This window comes from Bos indicus x Bos taurus, chromosome 21, assembly GCF_003369695.1.
Source record: "Bos indicus x Bos taurus breed Angus x Brahman F1 hybrid chromosome 21, Bos_hybrid_MaternalHap_v2.0, whole genome shotgun sequence".
Lineage (NCBI taxonomy): Eukaryota > Metazoa > Chordata > Mammalia > Artiodactyla > Bovidae > Bos > Bos indicus x Bos taurus.
Genome location: NC_040096.1, coordinates 69,199,432 through 69,226,405, shown reverse-complemented (window position 1 = coordinate 69,226,405; position 26,974 = coordinate 69,199,432). Strand labels below are relative to the sequence as shown.

At 68.2% G+C, this 26,974-nt stretch overlaps 1 protein-coding gene across 7 annotated transcripts; it reads right to left on the bottom strand.

Moving 5' to 3' along the window:
- Positions 1-303: 303 nt before the first annotated feature.
- Positions 304-24,745, bottom strand: CEP170B (centrosomal protein 170B). Of its 7 annotated transcripts, none has more exons than XM_027520886.1 (19): positions 24,653-24,745; positions 22,277-22,408; positions 15,303-15,392; positions 14,150-14,228; positions 13,313-13,371; positions 11,816-11,954; positions 11,155-11,259; positions 10,571-11,047; positions 9,536-10,254; positions 9,288-9,458; positions 8,551-8,641; positions 6,649-8,397; positions 4,973-5,243; positions 3,475-3,688; positions 3,112-3,255; positions 2,931-3,019; positions 2,464-2,557; positions 2,254-2,305; positions 304-2,093 (listed from the first exon to the last, which is right to left on the bottom strand). In XM_027520886.1, the coding sequence occupies exons 2-19, from the start codon at positions 22,391-22,393 to the stop codon at positions 1,858-1,860; spliced, it is 4,896 nt and encodes a 1,631-aa protein (XP_027376687.1). In that variant the 5' UTR covers positions 22,394-22,408; positions 24,653-24,745; the 3' UTR covers positions 304-1,857. The 7 variants fall into 7 exon arrangements, with proteins under 7 accessions (XP_027376687.1, XP_027376690.1, XP_027376688.1 ...); XM_027520889.1 differs by having other exon boundaries at positions 3,475-3,634; XM_027520887.1 differs by having other exon boundaries at positions 4,973-5,237.
- Positions 24,746-26,974: the final 2,229 nt, after the last annotated feature.

Below are 26,974 nucleotides of genomic sequence, written 5' to 3'. Positions count from 1 at the left end.
TGGTGGCAGCATGTCTGCACTGCAGTGCGCCTGACTTGCAGATCAAAACGGATTTTCCAGACCAGGAAGGGAGAAGGAAATGGGAATCTACTCCAGTGTTCTTGCCTGGAGAACCCTGTGGACAGAGGAGCCTGGAGGGCTGCCTAGGGTCGCACAGAGTTGGACACGACTGAAGCGACGCAGCAGCAGCAGCAGCAGACCAGAAAGGGAGACCCTGGCGTGAACCTCCCGGGTTGCACGGGGCCCCCTCCCTCCCCAAACACCACCACTGGAGAAATGAGGCCACGGTGCCGGACACCAGCATGCTGCCACATGATAGAAGAATGATTTATTAGAACATATTCCATGACAAATCATATAAAATAACCATTTTTTGAGAGACATCCATAAGACCACCTGAGGACAAACGCACAGAGGTGCCTCCAAGAAGCCAGACAAATAAGTTACCGATCCCAGGGTGAAGGCGGGAGGGCAGAGGAGCGTGGACTCATGAACAGAAACACTGTGCAGCGATCACCACGGGGTGGGGGTGCAGGGGTGGACGGCCAGTGCTCGCTTCCGGGGGGACAGCCGTGTGGGCATGCGGGGGGAGGGGCACCAGGACCAGCACCTCCTCCGTGCGGACACAGCAGGCTCGCGGCGGGGCTGGGCGGGGCCCCACTGCACGCACACACGTACACGTCGGGGAGGGGCACAGGGCGCCACGTCAGCCAGACGGAAAGACACGCGTCACCCCCACGCGGCCCAGACCCGCTCCCACTGGCCTGGGGGCCCGCCTCAGGGACCCACCCCCAGCACCCGCCTCCCTGCTCGCCATTGACATCAGTGCAGACGCCAGGCGGGGCGGGCGCACCCCCACCCCAGGATGGTCCTGGCGGGGCGGCCGCACGCCCACCCGCCACAGCCAATGGGCTCTTTGGCTTAGAGGCTCCAGACACACCAGCCCCCCAGGAAGGAGGGGCCGCACTCTGCTGCCTGGCTCGTTCCCAGCTGAGAGGATCCTGAGAAATGAACTGTTCCTGGGGGGCTGCCCCCATCCCCCACCCCCCAGCGCACGGAGGCCTGAGGGGCACCCGGTTAATGCCCACAGCGTCCAGAGGACGGGGGAGGGTGCGCAGTCCAGGGAGCTTCTGGAAGCCCGGGGTTCTGGCCACTTTGGTCAACTGCTCACCTCACCTGGTGGTTCACCTGAACCCCAGGAGCCCAGGACAGGGCCTGCCACCCTCCCTGGACGAGCCTGGGCCTGCCGTGAGTGCAGACGCGCTCCTGGCGTGTGCGTGGCTGTGTGCGTGGCCACCTGGCCCACACGCTGAGTTTGGCAGTTACGTTGGCACCAAAGGCTCGCAGCAGTGGGGTCCCTGCCCCAAATGTCCCCGCGGGCTGCACCCCTGCCTGGGTCACTGGCCTCTGCCCAGCCCGAGAGCTGGGGCATCACGGGGCACACCCGCCCCCCAGCCCTGTGTTTGGCACTGAGAGCCCGCATTGCCCAGCTCCCCCTCCCCCAGCTGGTCCCGGCCAGCACAGAGGGCCCGGCAGGAAACGGGTGTCCCCTAGCCCACGAGGGGGACGGGGCCCTTCCAGGCTGGGGAGGGGCATGGCTGCGATGGCACAATGACTCTTTCCTCGAAGCTAAAGACACGACGACGGGGATGGAGGGGCGCTGACACGCGGCAGGATGCTGGCCCTCGGCGGCGGCTGGGCCAGGAGGCCAGCAGGGCGGGTGGGGGCGGGGGGAGCTGAGGAGGGGGCCTGGGCACCCACCCACGGGGTTATGGCACGTGTAGGGGTCTTCGTGGTGACCTGTCCGAGCCAGAGGAGGCCACATGGGTGGGTGGAGTGCGGGGGAGGCCCCGCCACCTAGATCAGGAACCTCTCAGCGTCCGGGAGGAAGTCAGGGCGGAAGGGGGGGTCGGGGAGGCCGGGGGTCCCGCAGCTCGTTCGCTGCGGGAAGCTCCGGGGCGGCAGGGCTGAGGAGGGTGAGCACAGGCCTGGGGCGGCTGGCCGGGCTCTCCCGACCTGGGCCGAGCCCACAGGGCCGCGGTTTCCGGTTAGCAGGTCCAGGTTCCCGCTGGGGTCCACGATGGCATTGATAACTGGGGAGGGTGTGGAGCGTCAGGCCGCTCGGAGACCCTGCCCTGCCACCGGGCCCACCCTCCGGGGGTCCTTCCAGCCAGTTAGCCATGGGTTTGGGTCAGGCCACACCAAGGCCCCGGCAGCCCTCCCCCAGCCCCTCCAGGTCGGGGCCTCACCCACCTTCCAGCTGCTTCTGCACACGCCTCAGCTCCTTGAGGATGGAACTGATCTCCTAGAGGCGGGACAACAAAGAGGAGGTGGAGCAGCCCGACCCTTCCTCATGGACCGGGGTTGGGGAGGAGCTGGGGTCCCGGGCTTCGGTGACTTCCCCTGGTCTCCCCAGAGCCAAGAGGGCTGGGGGGTGGGCTGGGGACCGGGGGTGGCCCTCACCTTATTGGACGTCTTCAGGATGGGCACCTCGTTCTCGGCATTGATCCTGGCCTCCAAGTCCTCCCACGCTCGCCCTGAATTCTGGAAGAGGATCCTGTCCCCGAAGGGGTGGGGGCGGGAGCAGGCAGAGGACGGTGACTGCAGGGCCCCTCACAGACCCTCCCAGGCCACCCCGCCAGCCACAGAGAGGCCCACGCCATCCCCCACTGGGCACAAGGGGAAACTGAGGCCTGGAGCAGGACCCGGGCTCGTGGCACCAGCGTCCTCTCTCTGCGCCTGTCATGGGGAGGGCTGGGAGGAGGGCAGGGCAGGCCACTTGGGGGCCTGTGCCTGCAGACGCCCAGCTCGGTCGTGGCTCACAGGCGCGTGTCTGTACCCGTGTCCGGGGCCCAGGCTGGGCATCCACCAAGCAGCGGTAGCTCCCTGGCCCCTCCCCCGGGGGGGGGTGGGACTGTGGGACGACTCACTTCATCTTCTCAGCGAGGTGCTCCGTGTTCTCGCGGATGGCCTGGGACAGCTGGGACACCGGGTTCAGCATGAGGTTATCGAAGATCACCTGTGGGGACCCGGGCGTCAGCACGGCGCCCGCTGCCCCGGGGGCCCCGCCCCTCCACGCCCCGAGGGGCTCCCTGGGCGCGGTGCGCCTGCCTCCTCGCGGTTCCGGGGCCGAGTCTTATTGGCCAGGGCGTCCTCACAGCGGTCGTTCATGTTCTGGTCCAGGTCCCGAGGGCCCAGGGAGCCGGGCGGCACCTTCTGGAAGTTGAGGCTGGCCTCGGGGATGCGCTGCACCAGCTGCAGAGGGGAGCAGGGGAGTGGCCCACGCCCGCCGCGCCACGGGCAGAACAGGCCACAGCGCCAGCTGCTCGGGGTCCCTGCCTCCCCTCCCCCAGGAAGGCCAGTCCTGGGCCTGGTGATCTCAGGGCGGTGAGGGTCCCTGTTGAGAGATCCCAGCCGCGACCCCCGAGCCCTGTCTGCGAGGGGCGTGGAGGGGCCGCCAAGAGCCAGGCTCACCTCCTCGCGGGCAGAGATGGTGGAGGCAGGAGTGCTGGGCACGTTGTTGAGGGAGGGGCTGCGGGCGGGCCCCGGGGAGCCTGGGGAGTCACCGTCGCCAGCCACATCGTGGATCTCACGGGCCAGGGTGGCCACATCCTTCACCAGCGTCTGGCTCAGCCTGCAGCCCGTGGGAGAGAAGGCGGGTCCCTGTGGGCTCCTCCCAGGCCTGGCCCTGTCAGGGGAGACGCTGGGGACAGGAGCCGGCGGGGTGGGGGGGGCGGGACGTGGTCCCCTAGGCAGGGGCGGGAGACCCCACCAAGAGGCGGCCGCTGGGTGAGGGGCAGGGCACAGAGCCTCCAGCACCAGCAGCAGCAGAGGGACAGGACCAAGCTGGGAGCCTCGGGGAGAGGTGGGCAGAGATACCCCCAGGCCCTGGCCATGTCCCCCTCTCCTGTGGCCACTACGACCACAAGGGCCCTGCTCCACAGGACACAGAGGTGGGGTCACCAACAAGGGTCAGGGGAAGGCCGGCCCAGAGAGGCCAGGGACCTCCCCACAGGACAGCAGGGCCAAGTCACAGGCCCTGGCGCCAGCCGAGACCCCTCGTCCCCTCTGCCCTAAGGAGGGAAAGGCCGGGGGCCCGCGAAGACCCCAGGCTAGAGCCACACCTCCATCCCCTGCGCTGGGCACCGCGCCCGGCGCTGCTCAAGCCCCCAGCTAGGCGCAGGGTGGGGGGCCACTGTCCACCATCGTTCCCGTCTCTCCCAGTGGAGGGGCTCTGACCTCTGGCCCCCACAGCCCCCCAACATCAAGCTCACCCCAGAGGCCAGGTCCACCCACCGAGGCCAGGGCACCCCCAGCAGACCTCCAGGCCCGTTCATTCTCAGTGGCCGGCACAGCACTGACCGCCACCCAGTCAAAGGCCACTCTGTCTCTCTGGCACCTCTGCACTATCCTCTCAGCGCCTGACTGGGAGGCACCCTCCACTGAACGATTGCACGAAGGGACTCGTCTTCAGTAAAAAGTTTGTAAAGACCTTCCTTGTGCCCGAGGTTCCTCCCCACACCCTTACGGGCAGATCTGCAGTCATCCACCCACCCACCCACCCACCAAACTGTCAACTCTCCATCAACTCACCAGTCCATCCAGCCACCTACCACCCACCTTCTATCCAACCACCCACCAACCATCATCCATCCATCCCTCCAATCCATCCATCCAACTGTCCACCCTCCATCAATTCACCTGTCCACCCAACCATCATCCATCCATCCCTCCATCCATCCACCCAACTCTCCACTCTCCATCAATTCATTTATCCCCCATCCGTCATCCATTCGTCCATCTAACCATCCATCATCTAATGACCTACCCAGCGATTTATAATCCATCCATCCATCCTTCCAAACATCCATCACCCATCTACCCATCATCCACCCATCTGATTCCCAGCTGCCCACCCACTTGCATGGCATTTCTGAACTGCCAGCCCATCCCCAGGAGAGGCGCCCCTCACCTGGCAATCTCCGCAATCTCGGCCGTCTGCACAATGAAACCGTAGGGATCGGGCTCTTCACCCTCGTCATCCGTGTCCCGGAGGCCAGGGGCCCTCGGTCGCGCCCGGCCGGAGCCGCCAGCCCGTGGGGTCTGCGTGGCTGTTGAGGCATGGGAGCGTGTGTGTTTAGGGGAGCCGTGGTGGGAGCCATACTCCTCCTCAGAAGTAGATGTGCAATCGGAGCCCTGTTGCCGGCGACGCGTGTCTCGGGTGAGTGAGTTGGTTCCAGAAGCAAGAACAGAACAGAGCAGCATTCAGCGCCCGCGGCTGCCCCCAGGCTTCCAGGCGAGGGCCCGGAGCGGCAGGGTGAGCCGAGCTGCAGCTGGCGCCCCCGCACCCAGAAGCCCTTCGGCTGAAGCGCCAGCAGACCCCCCCGCCGGCTCAGAGGCACGTGCCTGGACGGGCAGCTGGGTGTGTCCAAGGGCCCTCGAGAAGCAGCCCAGGGTGGCGGCTGGTCAGCAGTGGGCACAGGCTGTATTTTGTCTGGGGGGTGGGTCTGTGCCCACCGGATGGGAACCAGTGCCCTTGGCGGCAGAGAAGTGGTGCCCACAGACACCCTGCTGCTGCTGCTGCTGCTGTGTCACCTCAGTCATGTCCAACTCTGTGCGACCCCATAGACGGCAGCCCACCAGGCTCCCCTGTCCCTGGGATTCTCCAGGCAAGAACACTGGAGTGGGTTGCCATTTCCTTCTCCAATGCATGCAAGTGAAAAGTGAAAGTGAAGTCGCTCAGTCGTGTCCGACTCTTCACGACCCCATGGACTGCAGCCTACCAGGCTCCTCCACCCATGGGATTTTCCAGGCAAGAGTACTGGAGTGGGGTGCCATTGCCTTCTCCGGACAGACACCCTAGGTGAGGGTAAATCTCTCCACGTAGATCAGCCGTGGCCCTGGGCTGGACCGCGCGGATGGCCTCGCACAGCCCCTGGATCCCAAGGGGATCCCAAGCTCAGCTGCCGCAGCCCCCCTTACACCTGCCAGCCCATCCATCTATCGTAGCCCATCCTTGGCCACCCTGGCGCTGAATCCCCGAGGCAGCTGCACACACACACAGAACCAGGAGGGCAGGGGCCAAGCAGGTGTGGCCCCCAGCCCGCAGCCATCCTGGCTCCACCCGCTCCCTTACCCCTCACCCCCTGCTAGCCACTGCTGCCTTGGCCCCCAGCAGACCTGCAGGCAGGAGGGGCTCTAAGTCGGCAGGCAGGTACTGGCAGGGCCGGGGCCGGGCAGTGAGTAAACAGCAGAGCTGACACCTCCAACCAGTTCACTCAGGACGGTCAGCCTCTGCGGGCGGGGGTCCATGCTGGCAGGAGGCCAGCTCCGGGGCCACAGCGGCCAGCCCTCCCCACTGCAGCCATGGGGTCCCCAGGAGGGAGTGGGTGGACCCAGCCCTCCACCTGCGGGCCCCTCCACTCAGGAGACGGGTGGGGCTTCCTGCGTGCTCAGGACGGCCGGGGCAGCGGAAGGCCCGTTGCCCTGCACACCCGGCTGGGGGCCCGCACATCTGCTGAGGGGAAGGGGGTTCCTCCAGGGCCAGCACTGGGCCTGACACCTGCGGCCAGGCTGCCGCACAGGAGGCTGCCAACACACCGCCCGTGCTGACCGGGCCCGGGAACACCCGCCCGCTCCTGGACTCACTGGGTGATGAGTAGCGGGCGCTTCCTGGGCGGGCCCTGCTGAAGGGCTGGCGGGGGACCGCAGCGGCGTTGGTAGCCTTCCTGGCAGTGGGCCGAGCCTCGGCCATCGTGGTGGGCTTGCGTCCAGGGCAATACAGCTCGACGCTGCGGCCGGAGAAGCCGGCGCGGGTGGGGGCCGCCTCTGAGTCACTGGGCCCCGTGAAGGAGCCAGCCCGCTTCCGGGGCATGGCCAGGATGTCCAGGCGGGACAGCTTCTTGGCCTGCTCGGCCGCCGGCCGCCCCGCGGGCTCCTGGTTGGCCGGGGGCCCCCGTTCACCGTCTGCTGCTTCTGTGTCCGAGGCGTCCCCCAGCCGGGCCCGCCTCAGCCGGGAGGCCCGTGTGGCCCGCGGGGTGGACAGGCTGTTGGAGCGGGTCAGTGCCTGCTGCGACTTCTGGACGCCAGCTGAGCCTCGGCCTTGCTCCTCCCGGGCAGCGGTGGTCGGGGGCGGTGGGGCCATGGGTTTCCGGCGCGTCCCTGGCCGAGCTGCCCCCGTGGCCCCAGGGGTCTCGTGGTCAGAAGTGACCGTGTCAGCACTGGGCGGGTGCGCAAGGCTGGAGTCGCGGTCCTCGGCGGGCCAGTCCGGGGACCCCCGGGGGCCGTGGCCACGCCGTGCGGCCAGGCGTCTTGCCGGCTCTCCATGGCCCGTGTCCACTGGGCCCAGAGGGCGACGCTGCTTCTCCGAGAGCCGCTCGCGGGCGCTGCTCAGGCTGACGCCCCCCAGGTCCTGTGCCGCTGGCGGGGATGGCGGCTTCTCCCTCTGCAGCCCCGAGGGCTGGGAGCCGGTTGGGCTGGGCCCATTCTTGCCACTGAGCAGGCTGACGGTGCTGGCTGTGTCCACGTCAGAATCCCCAGACAGGGAGTCCTCTGGCGGCCCAGGGGCGCTGCCCACCCCCCCCTCCGGCTCCTCAAAGGATTTGGAGAGCAGTCGGGCCTCCAAGGCGGCCAGCGCCGTCTCAGTCTCCTTTAAGATCAGGTGGGTGTCCTGAGAGTGAAGGTCCATGCGTGCGGCCCGAGTGGTGGCCAGGTCCTGCAGGAGGGGGTGGCTGGGGATCTGGGGCAGCTGGCCGGGCACCGCGGGGCCGCTGGCCGGCTCCTTGGTGAAGCTTTCCTGCCGGACAAACGCCAAGGCCTCCTTGGTGGGTGCTGGGGCAGGGCCCTCAAGCTCTGGGGGCTTCCCTGTGGTCTGCAGCTGGATGACCATCCTCCCGCTGGTGCTGACGTACTTGCTGTCATGGGCGGGGGCGGGGGCGGGGGCGGGGGCGCTGGGCTGGGCCCGCCCCGGGCCCTCCACCTGCCCGGGAGCCACAGGGGCCTTCCTAGGGAGGGCCGCGTCTGCGCTTGGGTCACTGATGAAGAAAGAGGTGGGGGCTGGCTCCCCAGGGCCCCTCGGTGAGCGCCGGCCCCTCGTCCACGCCGGCCCTTCCTGGGGGCTCCTGCGTCTTTCCTCCTGGGGGCCCCCGCCCGGCTCGGGGCCCGGCCCACCGTCTGAGCCGCTGGCATCACTGAGGCTGTCAGGCTCCAGGTCCTCCTGGCCTAAGAGGAGGCCGGCCTGTTCGCTGCCCACCTCTGGGGGCCCAGGACCACTCCTCCTGGCCACCTCGGGGCCGGCGGGGCTGTCCGCCCTGTCACTGGGCAGCTGCGGGAGCAGCCGCCGTGGCCGCATTGGCGGGATCCCCTCCAGCTCCGCGGCTCTGTGCCCAGGGCCGTCCTCTGCGGAGACAAGGGGGCCAGCTGGAGCGGATGCTGCCCCAGGCCCCCCAAGCACACAGGGAGCTAGCCCTCCTCCGGCGGCAACGCGTGCCCACCCATCCAGTCAGCGGCCTGAGGCCACCCTCTTGCCACAGCAACGCTGGAGCCACTTACCTGACAGGCCTGGATCTGAGTAGCTGTCGGCCAGGCTGGCCCAGCGGGACACCCACTTCTGACCCCCGGGGGAGCCTGGTACCGGGAGGCCCTAGGAGGGGAGGGCAGATGGGCATGAGGCGGGGAGAAGCTGGAGCAACACAGGGCGGTCCAGAGGCGGTGGAGGGTGAAGCATCCCAGCCCGACACCCGGCCCCCACACCTTCCCCGTGCCTGCCCGGTCCCCCCAGAGAAGCAGCTGGGAGGTCCCCTGTGGTCCCGCCCAGCCCGACACCTGGCCCCCACACCTTCCCCGTGCCTGCCCGGTTCCCCCAGAGAAGCAGCTGGGAGGTCCCCTGTGGTCCCGCCCAGCCCGACACCCGGCCCCCACACCTTCCCCGTGCCTGCCCGGTTCGCCCAGAGAAGCAGCTGGGAGGTCCCCTGTGGTCCCGCCTGGCTCGCAGGACCCTGACCCGACCACCCACATTTCAACCTGGTCCAGTGGCCCAGAGGTCAGCAGGTAGGCTCTGCTGTGTCCCTTAGACTCAGCCAAGCCCTGCTCTGAGGACACGTGCACCCAGGCCCCAACTTGACTCAGGGTCCCAGGCCTGGACCTCTCAGCCCTGGTGGGCACTGGAGCCTGGAGCCCGCAGCTTATGCAGGACCAGGACCAGGGACCCAGTGCCCAGGACCTCGGCCAGGTGCTGCCCTCTCCCTGCCCAGTTCCTCCCTGGGCAGCGTCTGGGCTCAGCCCCACACCTGCAGCTCCACCTGGGGGGTCACGCCCGCGGGCCGGGAGGCAAACTCCTGCAGCAGGGCCATTCGATGGGCCATCCCGTCTCCAAGCTCCTCTCTGTCCCCTCTGATGACTGGGCGGAAGGCGGCCGAGGATGCTCTGGAGAGTTCAGGGGACTCTAGGACCCCAAAGACCTGCCGGGAGGGACAGGCAACCGCGGTCAGAGCCTGTGCCCAGGCCGGGCCCCCCAGCCCTGCTCCCCGCACGGCACCTGGTCAATCATCTTGCGGGCCTCCTCCACCTCCTGGTCCTGTGCGTCCGTCTCGATGGTGTAGGTCCCTGCGTCGCTGAGGCTGTCGTCTTCCTCCTGCTTGCGGGCCTTCGTCACCTGGGGGTCGGCGGGCGGGGGCGGCGGAGGGGAGGAGGCTGCGGGGCTGGCCCCACGGGGCGTCAGGGGCGCGGGCAGCGTGGGGGGCACTTTCTCGGGGCCCGGCCGGGCTGCCGGGGAGCTGTCCCGCAGACACTGGGCTGCAAAGTCCTGGGCCAGGCGGGAGCGCCGCCCCACGCTGCCAAAGGGGCGGGCGGCGGCCCGGGTGGCTGGCGAGGGGCTGCCCAGCCGCTCCTCCGTCTTCTCCCGCTTGAGCGAGCCAGCCCGCTGTGGCCCTGAACTGCTGCCAGTCCCTCGGGCTGGGGCGGGGGCAGCCGGGCGGTCCCTGTCGGCCGGCCCAGGGCCGCGGCGCCGGTCGAGCCGGGGGTCCCCAGGGGGCGTGTGCGTGAAGGACTGGGAGCGCTTCTTTCGGGGTGTGTCCTCGTCGAAGAACTCGATGACGAAGGCCTGCTGGTTGTGCAGCAGCTCCTGGGGGTCCCGCTTGATCTGTCTCTGCAGCCGCGCCTGCTCCCCGCTGGCCTCCGCGGGGACCCCGGGGGCCCCGGCCACCTTGGCCAGGGGGTCCTCTGAGTCGCTCTGGGTGCCGTCCTCATGCTTGTGACCTGCGGGGAGGGACCCAACGGGTGGGATGCAGGGAAAGGCACACAGGACCCCTGTGGTCCCAGAGGTGGAGCACAGCGCCCCCCAACCTGCCTCGGGGAGCCCTGACCCCTGTGGTCCCAGAGGCGGAGCACGGCGCCCCCCTACCCGCCCCACGGAGCCCTGTACACGCGGTCCAGAGGGGCAGCAAGGACACGCGGGGCAGCCCCGCACGGGCAGGCAGATGCGCTGGGGGGACGAGGCCCGGGGGCCAGGGCAGGTGGCTCCCAGGACAGGCAGATGCGTGGGGGGGACGAGGCCCAGTGGCCAGGGCCTCACCCTTCAGGGTGCGTGCGTGCACCGGCAGGTCACTCTTGGTGCTGTGCCGGTCGTCGCCGGGGCCGGCCCGGGGCAGCAGGCTCGGGTCATTCTGCACCAGCCAGTCGGCCACCTTGGTCTCGGCCGAGACCACCTCCACAGGCGTGGCCTCCTTGCCTGGGGGCCGCCGCTGGCGCAGGAACTTGGTGACGTGGTCCTTGATCTTCAGCTTGCCGGGGCTGCAGTCGTCAAACTCGATGGTGAAGCAGGCATGGCTCTGCACGGGGCCCGCCCCGCCCCCGCCGGGCTCCGCGTCCCTGGTGGGCGCCTCATGCACTGGAGCCTCTGGGGGCCGCGGGGGCGGCGTCTCCTTGGTGGGGATCTCGAAGTAGCTGGGCTCCCGCCGGAAGGAGTAGATCTGAGGCTCCGAAGGGGCCCGGAAGCCGGCCGGCGTCCCCGTGAGATCACCGTCCTGCTGAGCCAGGTCCTTGGGCCGCTCTGGGGTGGGAGGGACGCGGGCTCAGGACCACAGGCAGTACTGTCAGCTCTGCTGCCCCCCATGGCCGAGAAGGCACCCCGGGCCTAGGCTACCCCCCAGGCCTCACCCGGGCAGGGCTCGTCCTGGTGCCGGTCCTCAGGTAGGCTGCCCCCATCGTCTTCCCCCCACCAGGAGGGCTGCCCATACAGCGGGGTGCGGTAGGTGGCCGCCTCTGCAGAGGAAGAGAGTTTGACCCTGGGTCACACGGCCCCATCACCAACAGGAGGGGAGACCCGCAGCTGGGGAAGATGCTGGGGTCTGGGGTCTGCGGGGGGCCCTGGCATTGCCTCCCAGTTCGGACCTGCTGTCGCCCAGACCCTTGCCCATCCCGAGCCCCGTTTCTGCACCCATGGCGGCGATGAGAGCCTGTCCGCGGAGCGGCTGTTCCAGGGGAGGCATGTCCCCGGTTCCCGCCCTCTGCCTGATGGGTCATCCATCAGGCCTGCCTAGGGCTGGCCTCTCTCCCAGGCCCTGCTCTGGTTCTGGCCACAGATGAGTGAGCCAGGAGCTGAGGGCCCCTGCGGTCTGACTGGACCACATGGGTGCTGGGGCACACGGGGGGCAGAGCAAGTGGGTGAGTGGACAGGCGTGCCTATGGGGGCGCAGGAAGGCAGGCACACACGGGCGGGGTCGTCAGGGGTGGAGGTCAAAGACTAGCTCCTGGTGAGGGCTCAGGGCCCGGGTACTGCGTCCTGCCCCGCCCCCGCCCCGCAGCACCGCAGTCCTACCTGGCCCTGGTCTCCGGTCCCCCCGCTCTGGCCTGGGGGTCGAGGCCTCGCAGTAGGGTGCCTGTTCTGGCACAGCCTCAGCTCTCTTGGGCGCGGGGGTCTTGACGCTCACCTGCAGCTGGCTGGTGTACTTCTCGTGCTGTGGGCAGCAGCTGGGGTGAGGGGCGGGCCCGCTCCGCCCCATCCTGCCCCCGACGACAGCCCCGCCCCCGAGGCCACCCCCCAGGACAGCCCCGCCCCCCAAAGGACACCCCGCCCCTGGCCACTCCCCCAGGATAGCCCCGCCCCCGAGGCCAGCCCCGCCCCCGAGGCCACGCCTCCAGGACAGCCCCGCCCCCGAGGCCTCGCCTCAAGGACAGCCCCGCCTCCCCCGAAGCCACCGCCCCCCAGACAGCCCCGCCCCCTAAAGTACGCGCCACCCCCCCCACACAGGCCCGCCCCCGAGGTCAGCCCCACCCCCCCAGAACACCGCCCCCGCCCCCAGGACAGCCCCGCCCCCCAGGATAGCCCCGCCTCGCCCGGCCCCACAGAGAACGTCTCCCTCACCACCCCGCAACGGGCAGACACCTAAGACCTGCCCTGGACCACATGGGTGGTCCAGGCCATGGTCCGGGCCACACAGCTCGACGATGGGGGTCCTTAAGCTTCCAGGATGGAGTGGGCAGCAACCGTCAGAGGGGAACCACCACCCACAGACCCCTCGAGAGACACGGGTGGGATCAGTCCCCAAGAGCCGTGGGAGGTGGGGAGCAGTGCCTGCTGGTGCCCGTGCGTGTGGGTGTGGGTGTGTGTGTGCGTGTGTACACACGTGCCTGGATCGTGCCTGGTCCCCACACCTCCAGCTGAGCTCCATGGTGGTTGGACCCGGGCTCACTGGGGCCCCTGCCCCTCACTGGTCATGGGCCTCTGGGCAGGCCACCCACTCTCCCTGCACTGCCCACAGTTCCTTTGGAAAATAGGAGTGAGCCTCCCCCCACTCCTGTCGGGGCTCCTGGGTTGGGGTGTGCACAGGGTCCCCTGAGTCCGCTCCTTGACGCCCGCACAGCTGACCAAGAGGAAAGTGGGGGCTCCACCTGCTGTGACCCCCATACCCCAGCCCCAGCTGACGGAAGTGTGCCTGAGGGCACCCCCACCCAGGACCTTCCCCAAGGCTGCCCTCTGCCAGCCTCTGGCTACCCATCCCTGCCTGCCCCCACCCAGGAGGAGGGTCCTCCTGGTGCTCGAGATGCCAGGATGGTGGGTCCTCTTTCGGACCCCCCCTCCAGCTGGGCCCAGAAACCTCCTCTCAGGCTCCTCCAACGCCCTCCTCTGTGGCTGCGTCACGGCGGGGGAGGCGGGGAGGGGGGTGGCTATCTCCCCGCTGGCCAGACCAGGCCATCCGGCGGAGCAGGCCAGACCGGGCTGACTCACAGCACCGCGGCCCGGCAGCCAAGACGCCTCAGGGACGAGCAGCGGGAAGGGGGTGCCGGGGGCGGGGCCGGGCCGCGCAGCACTGACCCTTAGCGCCTCCTCCGGGACGCGGTGCTGCACACGCTCCAGCACGTACATGTTGGGATGTGGCAGCACGTTAAGGAGCACGGGCAGCAGCAAGGGCGGGCCAGGCCCGCGGACGGCACCCTCCACTGCCAGCGCGGTGGATGAGGAGGGCACACGGCCATGCGGGTGGACGCCGGCAGGCTCGCTCCCGCACACCCATCCTGTCCCGGGCACGTGTCCACACTGCAGGGGCTGCCTGCGGGCCGTGATGGCCCCGGTCATCGCACCCACGTGCCTGAGGGCTGCAGGGACACCCCCTCCTCCCCACGCACAGCCCAGGAGCCCAGGGGGCCCCGGAGGGCAGGCCACACGCGTCTCGCTCCGGCTCCCATCCCAGACCACCCTCAGCCCCGGCCTCCCAAGGCTCCACAGGTGGTGAGGGCTCAGTGGGGGCACCGAGGATGGGGGGGCAGGGGACGGGCTGCACTCCTGCCACGCGTATGGGTCGCCCCACCCCCCACGTTCTAAGCACAGAAGTCACTCCTGGGGTCCCCCAGCAACACCAGACCCTGGGTCCCAGGAAAGCTCATTCCTCAGGCCTGTGTGGGCACACACCGGTGGGCCGTCGAGTGGACAGAGGTGCCCATGGCCAGGCCGGAGCCCCACCCCAGGTTCATCCTGCTGCCTCTAACCCCCTGGGGCCCTGGCTGGGACCAAGGGGCTCCCACCTGCTTCCAGGATAACAGGGCGATGGTGGCCGTGGGGACAGTGGGGGGAGGGGAGGAGGGTGAGTGACACGGCACCCGTTGCCGTGGGGATGGAGGGGGCGGGGAGGAGGGTAAGCACCCGGAAGGATATCGTAGCCAAACCGGATGACGTCATTGAGCTTCAGCGTGACGTATCTCTGGTCTGGGATGCGCACGTCATTCACGAACGTCTGCGGGGAGGCAACAGGGTGCTGAGCCAGGGCACGTGGGGCCGTGAACCACCCAGCCCTCCTGTGCTGCTCGGGGCCGGGCACTGACCTCCAGCACAGGCACACCAGCGTCACTCCCCAAAGGGACCACAGGACAGATGGCTGGAAGGGAGGCCAAGGCGTGGGGTCCACCCAGCACCCAGGGACCCTGACACAGCCCTCGAGCACAGAGCCGTGACACCCTTGTGAAACGGACACACAGGGCCCCTGCCAGCCCCAGCACCTGAGGCCCTTGGGAGGCAGTCCCCAGACCTGCAGGGGGGCCCTGGGCAAGGCTGGCCAGGTTTTGCAGCCCCCTTCGGGCAGGGATGGTTCATCTGACTGGGGGGCCGAGGGAGAAGGGGTCTCAGGGGACAGACTCCAGCAGAGACCAAGACCCCAGGCTGGGGGCACTCAGAGGGGGATTGGGTGGGTGGGACTCAGCAACTGGTGGAGGCAGGGTGGGCCTGAGGGTGCTGCGGGACCCCCAGCTCAGGGTGGGGCGGGCGGGGGCAGGGTCTTCCTTGGCTGGAGGGAGGCTGGTGGTTTGCTTTCTTACTGAAACAGCCTCCAGGGCAGGGAACCAAACAGAAGGAACAAGACGCCCAGATAGACGCCGAACCCTGCGGAGGGCTCCTCCTGTCCTCCCTGACAGTCTCTGCCCACCCCCTCACTTGCTCCTGCAGCCAGGAACTTCCGCTTGGTCACCTCTCTGAACCTGCCACTCCCAACTCACAAAAGAGCTCAGATATGCCCCTAGGACGGGACACGCAGCATCCATCCATCTTAGGAGCCCATTTTCCAGCCTGCAGGAGGTCCCCAAACCTCCCATGCCCTCCTGAGGGCCTGACTCCCCTCCTCCCAGAAGGCAGCCCCTCCCAAGCCCAGAGGGAGGTCCTGGAGGACGATAGCGGGGCAGGGTGCCCAGCCAGGGTGACGGGTGAGGCCAGGGGGCGGGTGGGGCTGGTGGGAAGGGGCGGGGCCAAGGTGAGGGCGGGGCCATGGCGGGTGGGGCCTGTGGGAAGGGCGTGACCAGCACAGAAGCCCGGCACTCACCCCATTGAGGCTGCCCAGGTCCTTCACCCAGTGCTCGTCCCTGTCCTGGTCGTAGTTAATGACAGCATGCTGCTTGTCCACGCTGCGGGACTGGAGAGACACGGAGGCCCTCAGGTGGCCTCCCGGGAAGGGGACCCAGGGGAAGTGACCCCACAGGTGGCCCCGCATCCACCTGCCCCGACCAGATCACACCCCCACCAGGCCCTGGGCCTCGCAGCACAAAGGTCTCAGTCACGTCTCCACACCTCAGCGTGTGCCCCCCAGAAAGCCCATGCAGGCCGGACCCAGCCAGCCTGCCCAGCACCAAGGAGCCTCGGGTTCCTCCCGCCCCAGCGTGCTGCTTTGGGACCTCCCTCTGTAACCAGCGGGCACCAGCTGGCCAGCACCCACTGCCCTCCCCACCACTGCTCCTGGGGGAGCGTGGGAAGGGCTGGACATCCTCCGATGCTCCAGGACAGGCTGTTCACTCCCAAGGGCGGGGGGCCGGAGGAGGACGGGAGCCCAGAGGGAGGATCAAAGGGAGGGCTCGGGGGCTCGGGGAGCCCCGACCCCACCAGCCAATCCCACAGCGCAGGCCCCTCAGAGTGGTGGACACGCACACACATGCACGCGCACTTCCGCTGGCGTGCGCCCGGCTGGCACACCCTGAGTGTGCATCCTGCTGCCCAGGTGCCACATGAGCATGTGTACACGTGCCTCCGCCCTGGCCACCAGCTCACCAGGGCCCCGCCCAGCTCCCTCACGTGGTCAAGCGGCAGTCCCTCCACTCCTCGAGAGAGGCAGGGACGAGGTCACAGGGTCACGTTCTGCTCCATCAGGAAGCGCCAGCACAGGCTGTCCTGCCCAGCCAAGGGGCTGGGGTCTCAGCACAGCATCGCGGCCCGCCCCGCGGCCACGCCTCAGTGCCGGAGGCCCCTCAGGTCCAGGGGCAGCTGCATCCATCCTTGCACCGGGTGAGCCTGGCCGAGGTCCAGCCCCAGGTGAGACCGGCAGGACCAGCCACCAAGGGGCCCTGCCGCTCAGCCCTCCAGGAGTGCCCACGAGACACCCCACGTCCAGAGCACACTCGTAGGGCCCACGGGGCCCACGTGCTCCCTGCTGCCCAGGACAGGACCGCCCGGCCCTGGCCCAGCACCTGAGCTTCCATGTCACCACCCTCCAGGCTTCTCAGGTCTCACAGGTGAGGGCCCAGAGCCCTGCCCCGCCAGCGACCACCACTGGGAGCCACTTCTCTGAGGCTCTGCCCACCCAGCCCCTCCAGCATCATCCAGAAACGACCAGTTTCCAGGGGAGGCTCCAGCCCCCGCCCCCAGGACGGGAGCTCCCAGGGCTGGGCCTCCTCCCTACCCGGAGACGGGAGCACATGAGGGAGAGGCGGACGTGGGCTCCGGCTCAGCCCTGCCCGCATCCAAGGTCACGCAGCTTGGCAGGGGCACCAAGGCAGGACCTGGAAAGGAGACTTCAGTGGGCAGGCTCGTGGGGGCCACAGCCCTGGGCCTGTCCTGGATGCCGAGGCCGGCGCTGGCTGGGCCTGACGACACTGCTATGTGACGGCCCCCGAGTGGGTTGCTGGGCCCCCACCTCATCCTGCCACAGAGCCTCGGGCCCCTGGAGGGAGTGGGGGTGCAGGGGTTTCAAGGGCGGTGCAGAGTCCGCGGGGCCAGCTGGGGCCTCCCTGACGCAGAGCCTCCTGCCACAGCGCCCCAGCCCCCACTTGGGGGCTTCCCAGGGAGGACCACCGAGCTTCCTGGGCTCACATGGGCGGCGCGGGGGCAGGAGGCTCTGGCTCCCCAGGTAACGAGTCTCAGGTGAGCTGAGTCTGACTTTGAGACCTACTGCCCCGCACTCCAGTGTTCTTGCCTGGAGAATCCCAGGGACGGGGGAGCCTGGTGGGCTGCCGTGTATGGGGTCGCACAGAGTCGGACACAACTGACGTGACTTAGCAGCAGCAGCCCCGCACTTTTCACTTCTATGCACTGGAGAAGGAAATGGCAACCCACTCCAGTATTCTTGCCTGGAGAATCCCAGGGACAGAAGAGCCTAGTAGGCTGCCGTCTATGGGGTCGCACAGAGTCAGATACGACTGAAGCGACTTAGCAGCAGCAGCAGCAGCCCCTCACCCCAGGCCTGGTCTCTGCCCCGGCCCTAACTTTCTCAGCCAAAGTTGGCACCCGCAGCTAGACGGCTCCTGGCCACCCTGGCCGCGGCCTGTGCCCAGACACAGGCACCAGGTCCCCTACTGGACTCCCCACTGGGCCCCGAGGCAGCCCCTGCCAAGGCTTGGCCTGGTGGGGTGGTGGGTGGGGCCGGGGCGGGCACATGGGGGGCTCCGCCCCCTCCTCCAGGTGGCTTAGACAAGAACCAGCAGCTTCCAGGCATGCGCTCAGGCTCGCCTGCCCTCTCCCAGGCACATCATTGCCCCTGTGGGAGGCCCCACGGGTCAGGCACTCTTATGCCCTCTGGCTGGCCGGGCGTCAGGCCTCCCAGCACCGTGGGCCTGGGGAGAGGCTGCTGGAGGCTGCACGCTGGGGCGTGATGGGACTGGGCGGGGGGGTGGGTGGGGGAAGGGGGCTGCACCCGGCCCAAGGCCCAAGGGGTGGGCAGCAGGAGCGCACTCTGCCCCTCAGGCTCGCCGCCACCTTTGCTGAGGTGTGGCCCCTAGAGGGGCTTCTAGACCCGCCTTTCTGACCTGAACACCTCTCTTCCCTTTCCGAGCCTCAGACCCCACCTCCTGTACCCTCCCCTGGCTGCCTTCTGGGTGGGTCAAGTCCAGCCTGGCCAAACCCAATTTCTCCTCCTCGTCCACCTGGCCCTTCAGCCTCCCTCGGCACGGCCGCCACCCAAGATCCCCAGCTGCTCCGGCCATGCCCCAGGCCCCCGCCTTCCCGGTCAGCACCCCAGTCAGCCCAGCCCCGTCCAGCCCCACGGCCCCCAACCTGGCCCCGACCCTGCCTCTTCCGTTGAGCTTTCAGGGAGAAACATTCTCCCTGAACATTCTCCTCCCCACTGTGCCCCCACCAGCCTGCTGGCCAGAGCGCTGTGCAGGCTCTGGAGGTGCCCTGCCCACTCTGGGCCTGGGTCCTCTGCCCAGGACCACCCCTCCTTCGGTCTACCTTCCCTCTCCTGGCAAGATGCCCCGCCCTACCCACCTCCTGGCTCCCGGAACTTGGCACAGCCCCCCTCATTTGCACCCAGAGCCTGGGCTGCCCCTTCCAGTTCCCAGGCCCCTCCACTCCAGGCACAGCCCGGGCCACAGCCCCTCCCCAGACTGCAGGGACCCCAAGGACCCCCTGGGCCCAGGCAGGGAGGGGCCCCACATCCAGAACCCTCTCCCTCTGGGCCAATGCCCCAGGCCAGAGGCAACCCCACCCCACCGAGGCCAGCTTAGAGGCTGGAGGCCCACCCAGGAGGTGGGGAGGGGGTCTGGGACTTCAGACTTAAGAGGACCCAAAGCAGGGGGCATGGCAAGTGGAGTGGGTGGGTCACAGACCTGCAAAATAGACTAGAGAAGTTCCAGACACATGGACCTTTGGGAGAGAACCTAATTGTACTCCCTTTAAAACGGAGTAAAGACGGGCTTCCAAAATTCGGGCCTGACGCCCTCCATGGGTGGAAGCCCTGCCCGGAATCCAGCAGTGGCCAAAACCCTGGGCTCTGGGCACACCCTCCTGCCAGCTCACACCCAGCACCACCCAGCTGGGCCACAGCACCCACGGCCTGCCTGTGTGGGGTGTGTGTGCGCAGGGGCTCCCGGGCCGGGTCTCTGGGTAAGGACGGGAGCGGACGGAGCCCAGCTGACACCCTCCCAAGGGGTGAACGGGCGGAAGTGGAGAGGCCCTCTCGCCACAAACACACACAGGCGCTCTCTCACACACAGGCACATTCAACACACGCGTGGGTGCACCTACACGTCTGCGTGTGTACACGTGTGTGCACACGTAATGACACATGCCCTGCACCAGAGCCCGGGCCACGGGTGCAGCAGCCACAGCAGGAGGCCTGGGCCCGGGTCCCCACTCTCATCCCTTCTCAGGCCCAAGGGGAGCCAGGCTCAGCCTGGGAGCCATGCCCTGAGGTGCGTGGGGGACCAGTTGGAGAGTCTGGGGGCACCGAGGCCAGGCTGGGACACAGCGCCCCCGCCCAGGCCCCCCCCCACCGAGGCCCCTGCCTGGATGGCAGCACAGCCTCGGGGCAGCCCCCTGCTCCCCAGCCTTCCCCTCATTCCCCTCATTCCTTCCTCTGTCCCCCGAGAGGACCCCCCGTCTCCAGCAGCACCCTCAGGCTCCCGCTCCTCAGCTCTCATCATGTCACAACCCCTGTCCCAACCCCAGTGCCACCTTCTGTCTGTCTCCTGGGGGGTCATCTGTCTCCTCCCACATGTCTGTGGCAGGCCCAGCCCTGCCATGGGGACCCCAGGCTCCAGCGTAGGGTCAGTGACCATCACAAATGTGGGAATGGACGCAGAGGGCAGGCCTGGGTGCTCCAGGAAAACGCAGCTGGAAGAGGGTGAGGATGGGACGGGAGAGGGCAGCTGAGTGGAGGGGCTGGGACAGGCACGGGGGTGCCAGAGAGCTGGGGCAGGTGGGGACAGGCGGGGCCCCACAGAGGCCGCACAGTTGGGGGTAGGAGCGGCACTCAGGGACGCCCGAGGCGCAAGGTGGGGAGAGGGATGTCGGGGTTTGCCCTGGACACCCGGCGGGTCAGAGGATAAGGGGTCTGTTCAGCGGCAGCAGGCCAGAGCTGCCTGAGACACCCAGGAGCTGGGGACTCAGGGGGCTGGGGACAGGGCAGCGAGAGCCACCGTATGCATCACATGAGCAGAGCTGGGGACCGAGGCTGTGGGTGTGGACAGGGCCTCCAGGGAGAGGCCTCGTGCGCTCAGAGCCCAGGCTGAGGGGGAGCCACAGGGGCCGCCAGGCAGGAGCCAGGAGGCCAGGAGGCCTGGAGCTGCCCCCGGGGAAAAGCCAAAGGGAATCCCATCAGGATGGGGCAACTGAGGCCGGGCACTGGGGGGGACTCGGGCTGGGCAGTGGGGGTGGGGGGACTGAGGTCAGGCAGCGGTGTGCCGCTAGGAACTCCCTAGCAGGGGCTCTGGGCTTGCGGGTGAAGGGGGCCAGCAGGACCGCACAGCCCAGGAGACAAGGGCGTGGGGCGTCCTGAGTAAGGGGCCAGTGGGTGGAGCGGGCGGCGTTCCCACTTCACTCTCCAGCTACACAACCACCTGGAGCCTCAGTTTCCTTGTGTGACAGACACACGGCCACACCGCCCAGGACAGCCAAGGGCAGAAACGAGGGTGCCCCCAGGCCAGGAGCTGGCCCAGCATGAAGCTGGCCTGGCCCTGCACCCTGCTCAGGGCTCGACCACCAACTAGCCCAGAAACTAGGAGTCGGACCCCAGACTCACTCTGAGTGCCCAGCCCCCACTGCACCAGGAGTGTCTCCTCCAACGCTGGGGAAAAGAAGCAAGCAGAGTGAGGGCCTGGTGCGGGGACAGGGCCGGACAGGGGGAGAGGAGCAAGCGTGCCGGCCCCTAGCACCCCCAGGCCCCTGCAGGGCCCCCTGCCAGAGGCCCTCCTGGCCACCCCAGGGGGCCACACACTCGGTCACAGCAGGGAACACACAACCCCCTGCCAGGGATCAGGGCCAAAGGCAGCGACCCCTTAGATCTCTCACCAACTGACAGACAACAGGGGTCATGTCACACGCCAGCAGGGAGCCACCAGCCACATCCAGGCCTCGCGTCAGCCATCCCCGGAGGCACACTCTACGGCCTCTGCTTGTTTTATGTGGGCCTGAGACACAGTCTTTCCATTTCCCACGGTCAAAAAAAAAGACTCTTTCAGGACAGGTGAAGATAATACGAAATGGACATTTCACCGTCCACAGCAAAGTCTGACTGGCGCCCGCTGGACTGAGCACAGGGCTTCATGTCAACAGCAAAGGCGAGGGGCTGTGATGGAGGCATGGGACCCGCAAAGCCTCAACCGTGAACCCGGCCCTCTACAGAAAACACCTGCCCAGGCCTGCACAGAGCCTTCCAAAGGCAACTTCCAAAGGCAAGATGCGAAGAGGAAAAGGGAGAGGCTACTCGAGACCAGAGATACTGAAAAGACCGAACAAGCAAAGGCAGCAAGTCAGGGTCCTGCTGGGTCTGGAGGCGGGCAAATCATTAGAGAAGCCAGGGTGTCTGGACATGCACAGGCCTTGCACTTGCTGCCCGAGTGGACACACACTTGGCTGGGATCCTCAGCTGCAGCCCAAAGCCTCACGAATCCCAGGGAGAGAGGAGGCAGCACGCAGCACAGGGTCTCACCTGGTCCTAAGTGGGCCCCTGGTTGGACCGGGCGGTGCAGCCCACTGACACCTCCTGAGAGTCCCACGGTGGGACCTGTGGAGCTTGGCGGCCTTGGGGACAGGGGCCCAGGCCCCATGCCGGGGAGGGCTCGGGGCCGCGGGGAGCCCGACTTGGTGACAACCATTAGGGTGGGGGAACCCTGTGGACCCTACAGATCAGGTCTCCGGCCCCCCCGCCCTGCCCTCCCTGATCCTGGGAGCCAGACTCAGGAGCCAAGGTCAGCGCAACGCAAACTAGAGCCAGACGGAAATTCCTGATTGCCGAGCGCCTGGCGTCCTGGCCCTTGGTGCCCTGCCAGCCTCTCCAGCCCCCCCCGGGGGCACTGGGCTTCCCCTGGTCAGAGCCGGCCCTGTAGCCCCTGATTCCCAGCCCAGCTGGGGCCCCTGGGCGACGAGGATGTGCTCAGATCCGCTCTCAGGCGCCTTGCAAAGGCGGGCTTGACGCCTTCAGAGTCCGACGGCATCAGGACCTCCCATCGGAAGAGGCCCAGGCCCCTCACCCCTGAGCACACAGCCCACCCGAGACCCACGGGCCCACTGTGGGTCCAGGGCCCAGGCGGAGGCCCAGGCCTCCTCCCCGGGGGGCCCCCCGCCTCGGCCGGCGTGGGTGCCCACACTCACCTGCAGCATGAGCTCACACTCGTCTCGCCCCACGAAGATGAGCTCTCGGGGGAGCCGGTGGCGGGTGCCGCTGCTGCTCACCAGGAACCACGAGGTGACGCTCATCTTGGCGCTCATGAGGCCCGTCCGGCCCTGGGGGTGGGAGGAGTCATCAGAGAGGGGTCCCCCTGCCTGGGCCCTGGCCCCTGGGCACCCTGAAGGCCTGCGCAGAGCCTGCCCTACTGGGCCTCAAGCACCTTCACGGAGCCACCACTGCGACCCAGGCCAGCCCCTCCCGGACTGTGCCTGTCCTCCATGGACCCCCTCCCAGGCTAAGGTTCCCCCCTTATGCTCTGGCCCCATGTGTACCCTCTTCTCTGTCTGCGTGCCAGAGCCCAGGAGGGAGGTGGTGCTGTGGTGCCCAAGGTCCTGGGGGCAGATGTGGTCAGGGGGTGGTGGGACCCATGCCCGTTGCCCAGAGACGTGTCACCACCAGCACAAGTTCACAGACACACCCATGCCACACACGTGTGCACACAGCTTCCAAACACACTCGGAGCACCGCCCACAAGCTCCCGGGCCACGCTCCTGGAGCAGGCATGCACACACACAGGCGCCATCCTGGGCTCTGGGAGCCGCACACTGTCCCTGCATCGCGGGGCTTCCTTCCAGCCGGTTGGCAGGCGCCAAGGAGAGGAGCAGCTTGAGCAAAGGTGCCAGCAACACAGAGAAACAGGGGCGGCTGGCAGCGCTGGGGGCAGAGGTCCATCCAAGGCGGGGGGTGGGGAAGTGGGCACGCGAGCCCCTGGGGCTGGGCTGCAGGCAGAGGGACGGGCCAGGGCCCAGATGCTGGGTCACGCGTGCCTGGGAGTCCAGTGGCTGGCCCAGGAGCAGAGCAGACGCCCAGGAGGCCCAGGACTTGCTGTCACCCTGGTGCTAAGTCCAGGATGAAATGCAGCAGGCCTGTTCCAAAGTCACGCAGGAGCTCAGGACAGGAAGAGCAGACGGCTACACCCGGCTCAGGGTCTGAGCACATGTCGCACACCTGTGAGGCCAGCCCTGGAGGCCCCAGGCCCCTGACCTGACTCACTCTGTGCAGTGGGGACTAGGTGAGAGGTGAGACACTAACCAGGAAGAGACAGGAAGGTGCTGGCACCCTGGGGGAGCACCCCCAGGCCTCCTCCCTGCAACGCCCACACCGGAGCTCTGCCTGAGGCTCCTGAGAGCCAGGTCTCCACCATCGGTGAAGGCCCAAGTGAGCGTGTAATCCATGGCATCCCCATACCCCGTGCCACCTCGGCAAGCACGTGGGAAGACACACGAAATCCACCCGGAAGAAGGCCCGGCCGGCCAGAGCCCCTCATGCTGGGACCCCTGCCCTTCCTCAAGGTCCAGCCGGAGGGGCCGCCCCTGGAGGCCGGGGGGTGGGGACCTCCAAGCCCCTGCAGCCCTGGGGCATGCCCGCCCCATCACGGTGCTTCCCAGCCCCCACCCCGCCCAGCTCCCTCCCTCTGCCGTCACCTGCTACTAGGTCCCCATCAGCAGTTGGGAACGGAGACCCCACCCACAGAAGGCCACAGCCTCTGCTGGCAAAGGGAGGCCAAACCCCCAGAGCCCGGTGATGCGGCTGTGGCCGAGCCAGGCCGCCCCTGCCACTGCCAGCCCATCCCAAAAAGGCCCGGGCCTGGAGTGGTGGACGCTCCTCAGCAGCCTGCGGCCGGTTCGGAGCTGGGCTGGCCATCGTTGCTAGGAGGGAGAATAATAAACACCCCAAACTTGTCCCCTCGGCCGCCCCAGCCAGAAGGGCCACCCGCCCAGGGGTGCGGGGAGGAGGAGTCGCCCGGGGCAGGGGCTGGGAAGGGCTGGGAGCGGCGGCGGCGGCGGCGGGCGGCTGGAAGGGACAGACGGAACCGAGGCCGGGGCCGGGCCGGGAGAGGAGGCAGGGACGGCGGAGAGGCGGCGGCGGCGGCGGGGAAGGGAAACGAGGAGACAGAGAGGAGGAGGAAGGTGGAGGGAGGGGCCGTGGAGATGAGGCCAGGCCGGGAGGCGGCCGGCGGGAGCGCTGGGCCCGGAGGGGGAGGGGGCGGCGCCGGCTCTGAATCAGCGCCCGCCGCGGACGGCCGGGGCCCAGCCGGTGCCTGGGTGGGGACCCCTCTCTCCAGGCCGCGCACACGCGCGCTCGGCGGCCCCTCCCGGCCCGGCGCAGACCCGGGCCGCCTCCGCGGCGGCGGGGACCGGCCCGGCCAGGTGCGTCGGCAGCCCCCACCCTCGCGCCTTTGTCCGGCCCACTGGACCCCTCACCTCGGCCCCCTGCCCGCCGCCCACGCGGCCCCGGAGGCGCGCAGGTGCGCGCGAGGGGAGGCCCGGCCGCCGCGGGCGCAGATCGGCGCGTCTTACCTGCGGTTCAGCCCCGGCTCCGTCCCGGCTCGGCCCCGGCCCTCCCGCCCGGCCGGCCGAGCGCTGGGCGGGGCCGCCGCCTAGGACATGCCCGGCGCGGCCCGCACGCTCGCGGCAGCCCGGCGAGCCCACGGGCGGAGCGGCGCCGGGCTTCGGCGGCGGGTCCCTGACGTCCGCGGGCGCCCCGCCCCGGCCCGCCCCCGGCCCCGCCTCCGCCCCCCGGAAATCCAGGTCGGGGCGGCCCGGGGCGCCAGGTGCGCGCGGACCCCGCGCCCGCGCCCGCCCCGCCTCCGCCTCCCGGGCCGGCCGCCTCTCCCCCAGCCCCCTTGGGCTCCCAGACCCCTCCCCTCCGGCTCTGCGCCCCGCCTCGCCTCAGGGACCCGCCCCTGCGTACCGGGCGCAACCCGGTGCCCGCAGCCGCCCCACGTCCTGGCTCCGAGCCCGCGCGCGGTTAACGCTTAACCCAGCTCCGGGAGCCCGAAGCTCGAGCCGCACCCCCGGCCGCTCACCTTCGGCCCCGCCCGACCCAGTGAGGGCTGGAGGGCGAAGGAGGAGGTGGGGAGCCCCAGGGCGCGCCCCATCCTCGCGAGCCTCCCGCGCCCAACCCCAGGCGTTCTCTCGGAGGGCCGGGGGCCGGCGGGTCGCGGGCGCCTCCTCCGTCCCCCCCGGGGCGGGGCACGGGGTCCGGGAGAGAGTGCCCCCGGGCCGCTCGCCCCGCGCTGGGCGCTACCACAGAGGTGTCCGGTGTCCCAGGAGCTCCAGGCGGAGAGGGATTAACGGCGGGGGCAGACGCCGCAGTGAGGTTCGGCCCGTAGGCGTTCTCGCCTTCACGGTCTGGGCAGGCCTGGGCCGAGGGAGCAGGCGCGCGGCCAGAGCGAGGGAAGCCCTGGGAGCTGGGCTTCAGGGCCTGGGCGGCCGGAGCCGCGGAGGGTTCGTGGGGGCGACCGGGGCCCCCTGCTCGGCACACCCGGAGCTCCGGGGCCCGCCCCGTCCCGTCCCACGGTCTCTGGCCCCTGACAGAGCCAGGCCCTGACCTGTCGCTACGGTACAGAAGGGAGCGCCACGGCAGCTCTAGGGGAAACGCACCTGCAGAGGGAAGGGCGAGGAGGGTCCCAGCAGTGCGCCCGGCGGTGGGCGGCCCCACCTGTGCACGGCTCAGCAGAAGAAGGGAGCTCGCGCTGCGAGGGGACTTGAGGGGTCCAAGCGGGCAGGGGAAGGACCTGTGGCCAGGTGATCGGGGAGCTTGGGCTTCATCCCAAGGACAGAGTGGCGCCCAGGGAGTGCTTGATGCTAGCTGAGACCTGATCAGATGAGGGTTTCCGGGAGCTGCGGCTCCCGAAGAAGAGCGTGGTTGCGAGAACAAGACTGGGGGTCGGGGACGGGTAAGCGGTCAAGTGTCCAGTCCTAGCCCTGGAAGAGAAGAGGTGGGCAGAGGACTGGGCTGGGTGTTCTGGGTTTGCCCCTAGGCCCTCCTTCCTCCCTCCTCCCCGCCCTGTGCTCTGGGACAGCGACGGTGACCCCATCCCCCACTCTCCCCTGGCTTCCGGTGAGTTTGGACTCCAGCCCAGAAGCTGAAGAATTTCCCCAGTTTCCTCGTGGCTGGGCACACACCTGTCTTCTCTCTGAGGCCCCAGGACCTGCCCTGAGGCCCTTTGTACCCTCTTAGGGCTCTGGGAAAGGTCAGTTGTTTTCATTCCAATCCCAAAGAAAGGCAATGCCAAACAATGTTCAAACTACCACACAACTACACTCGTCTCACACGCTAGCAAAGTAATGCTCAAAATTTGCCAAGCTAGGCAGCCTTCAACAGTACGTGAACTGTGAACTTCCAGAAGTTCAAGCTGGATTCAGAAAAGGCAGAGGAACCAGAGGTCAAATTGCCAACATCTGTTGGATCATGGAGAAAGCAAGAAAGTTCCAGAAAAACATCTACTTCTGCTTTATTGACTACGCCAAAGCCTTTGACTGTGTGGCTCACAACAAACTGTGGAAAATTCTGAAAGAGATAGGAATACCAGACCACCCGACCTGCCTCCTGAGAAATCTCAGGACGTATGCAGGTTAGGAGGCAACAGTTAGAACTGGACATGGAACAGACTGGTTCCAAATCAGGAAAGGAGTATATCAAGGCTGTATATTGTTACCCTGCTTATTTAACTTATATGCAGAGTACATCATGAAAAACGCCGGGCTGCATGAAGCACAAGCTGGAATCAAGATTGCCGGGAGAAATATCAATAACCTCAGATTTGCAGATGACACTACCCTAATGGCAGAAAGCGAAGAAGAGCCTCTTGATAAAGTGAAAGAGGAGAGTGAAAA

Coding starts and splice junctions, on each gene's coding strand:
- CEP170B (XM_027520886.1), bottom strand. CDS start 22,393: ATGAGCGCCAAGATGAGCGTCACCTCGTGGTTCCTGGTGAGCAGCAGC. Junction 14,229..15,302: donor ACCTGGGCAGCCTCAATGGG/GTGAGTGCCGGG, acceptor GCCTCCCCGCAG/ACGTTCGTGAATGACGTGCG. Junction 2,558..2,930: donor CACCTCGCTGAGAAGATGAA/GTGAGTCGTCCC, acceptor CTTCGGGGACAG/GATCCTCTTCCAGAATTCAG.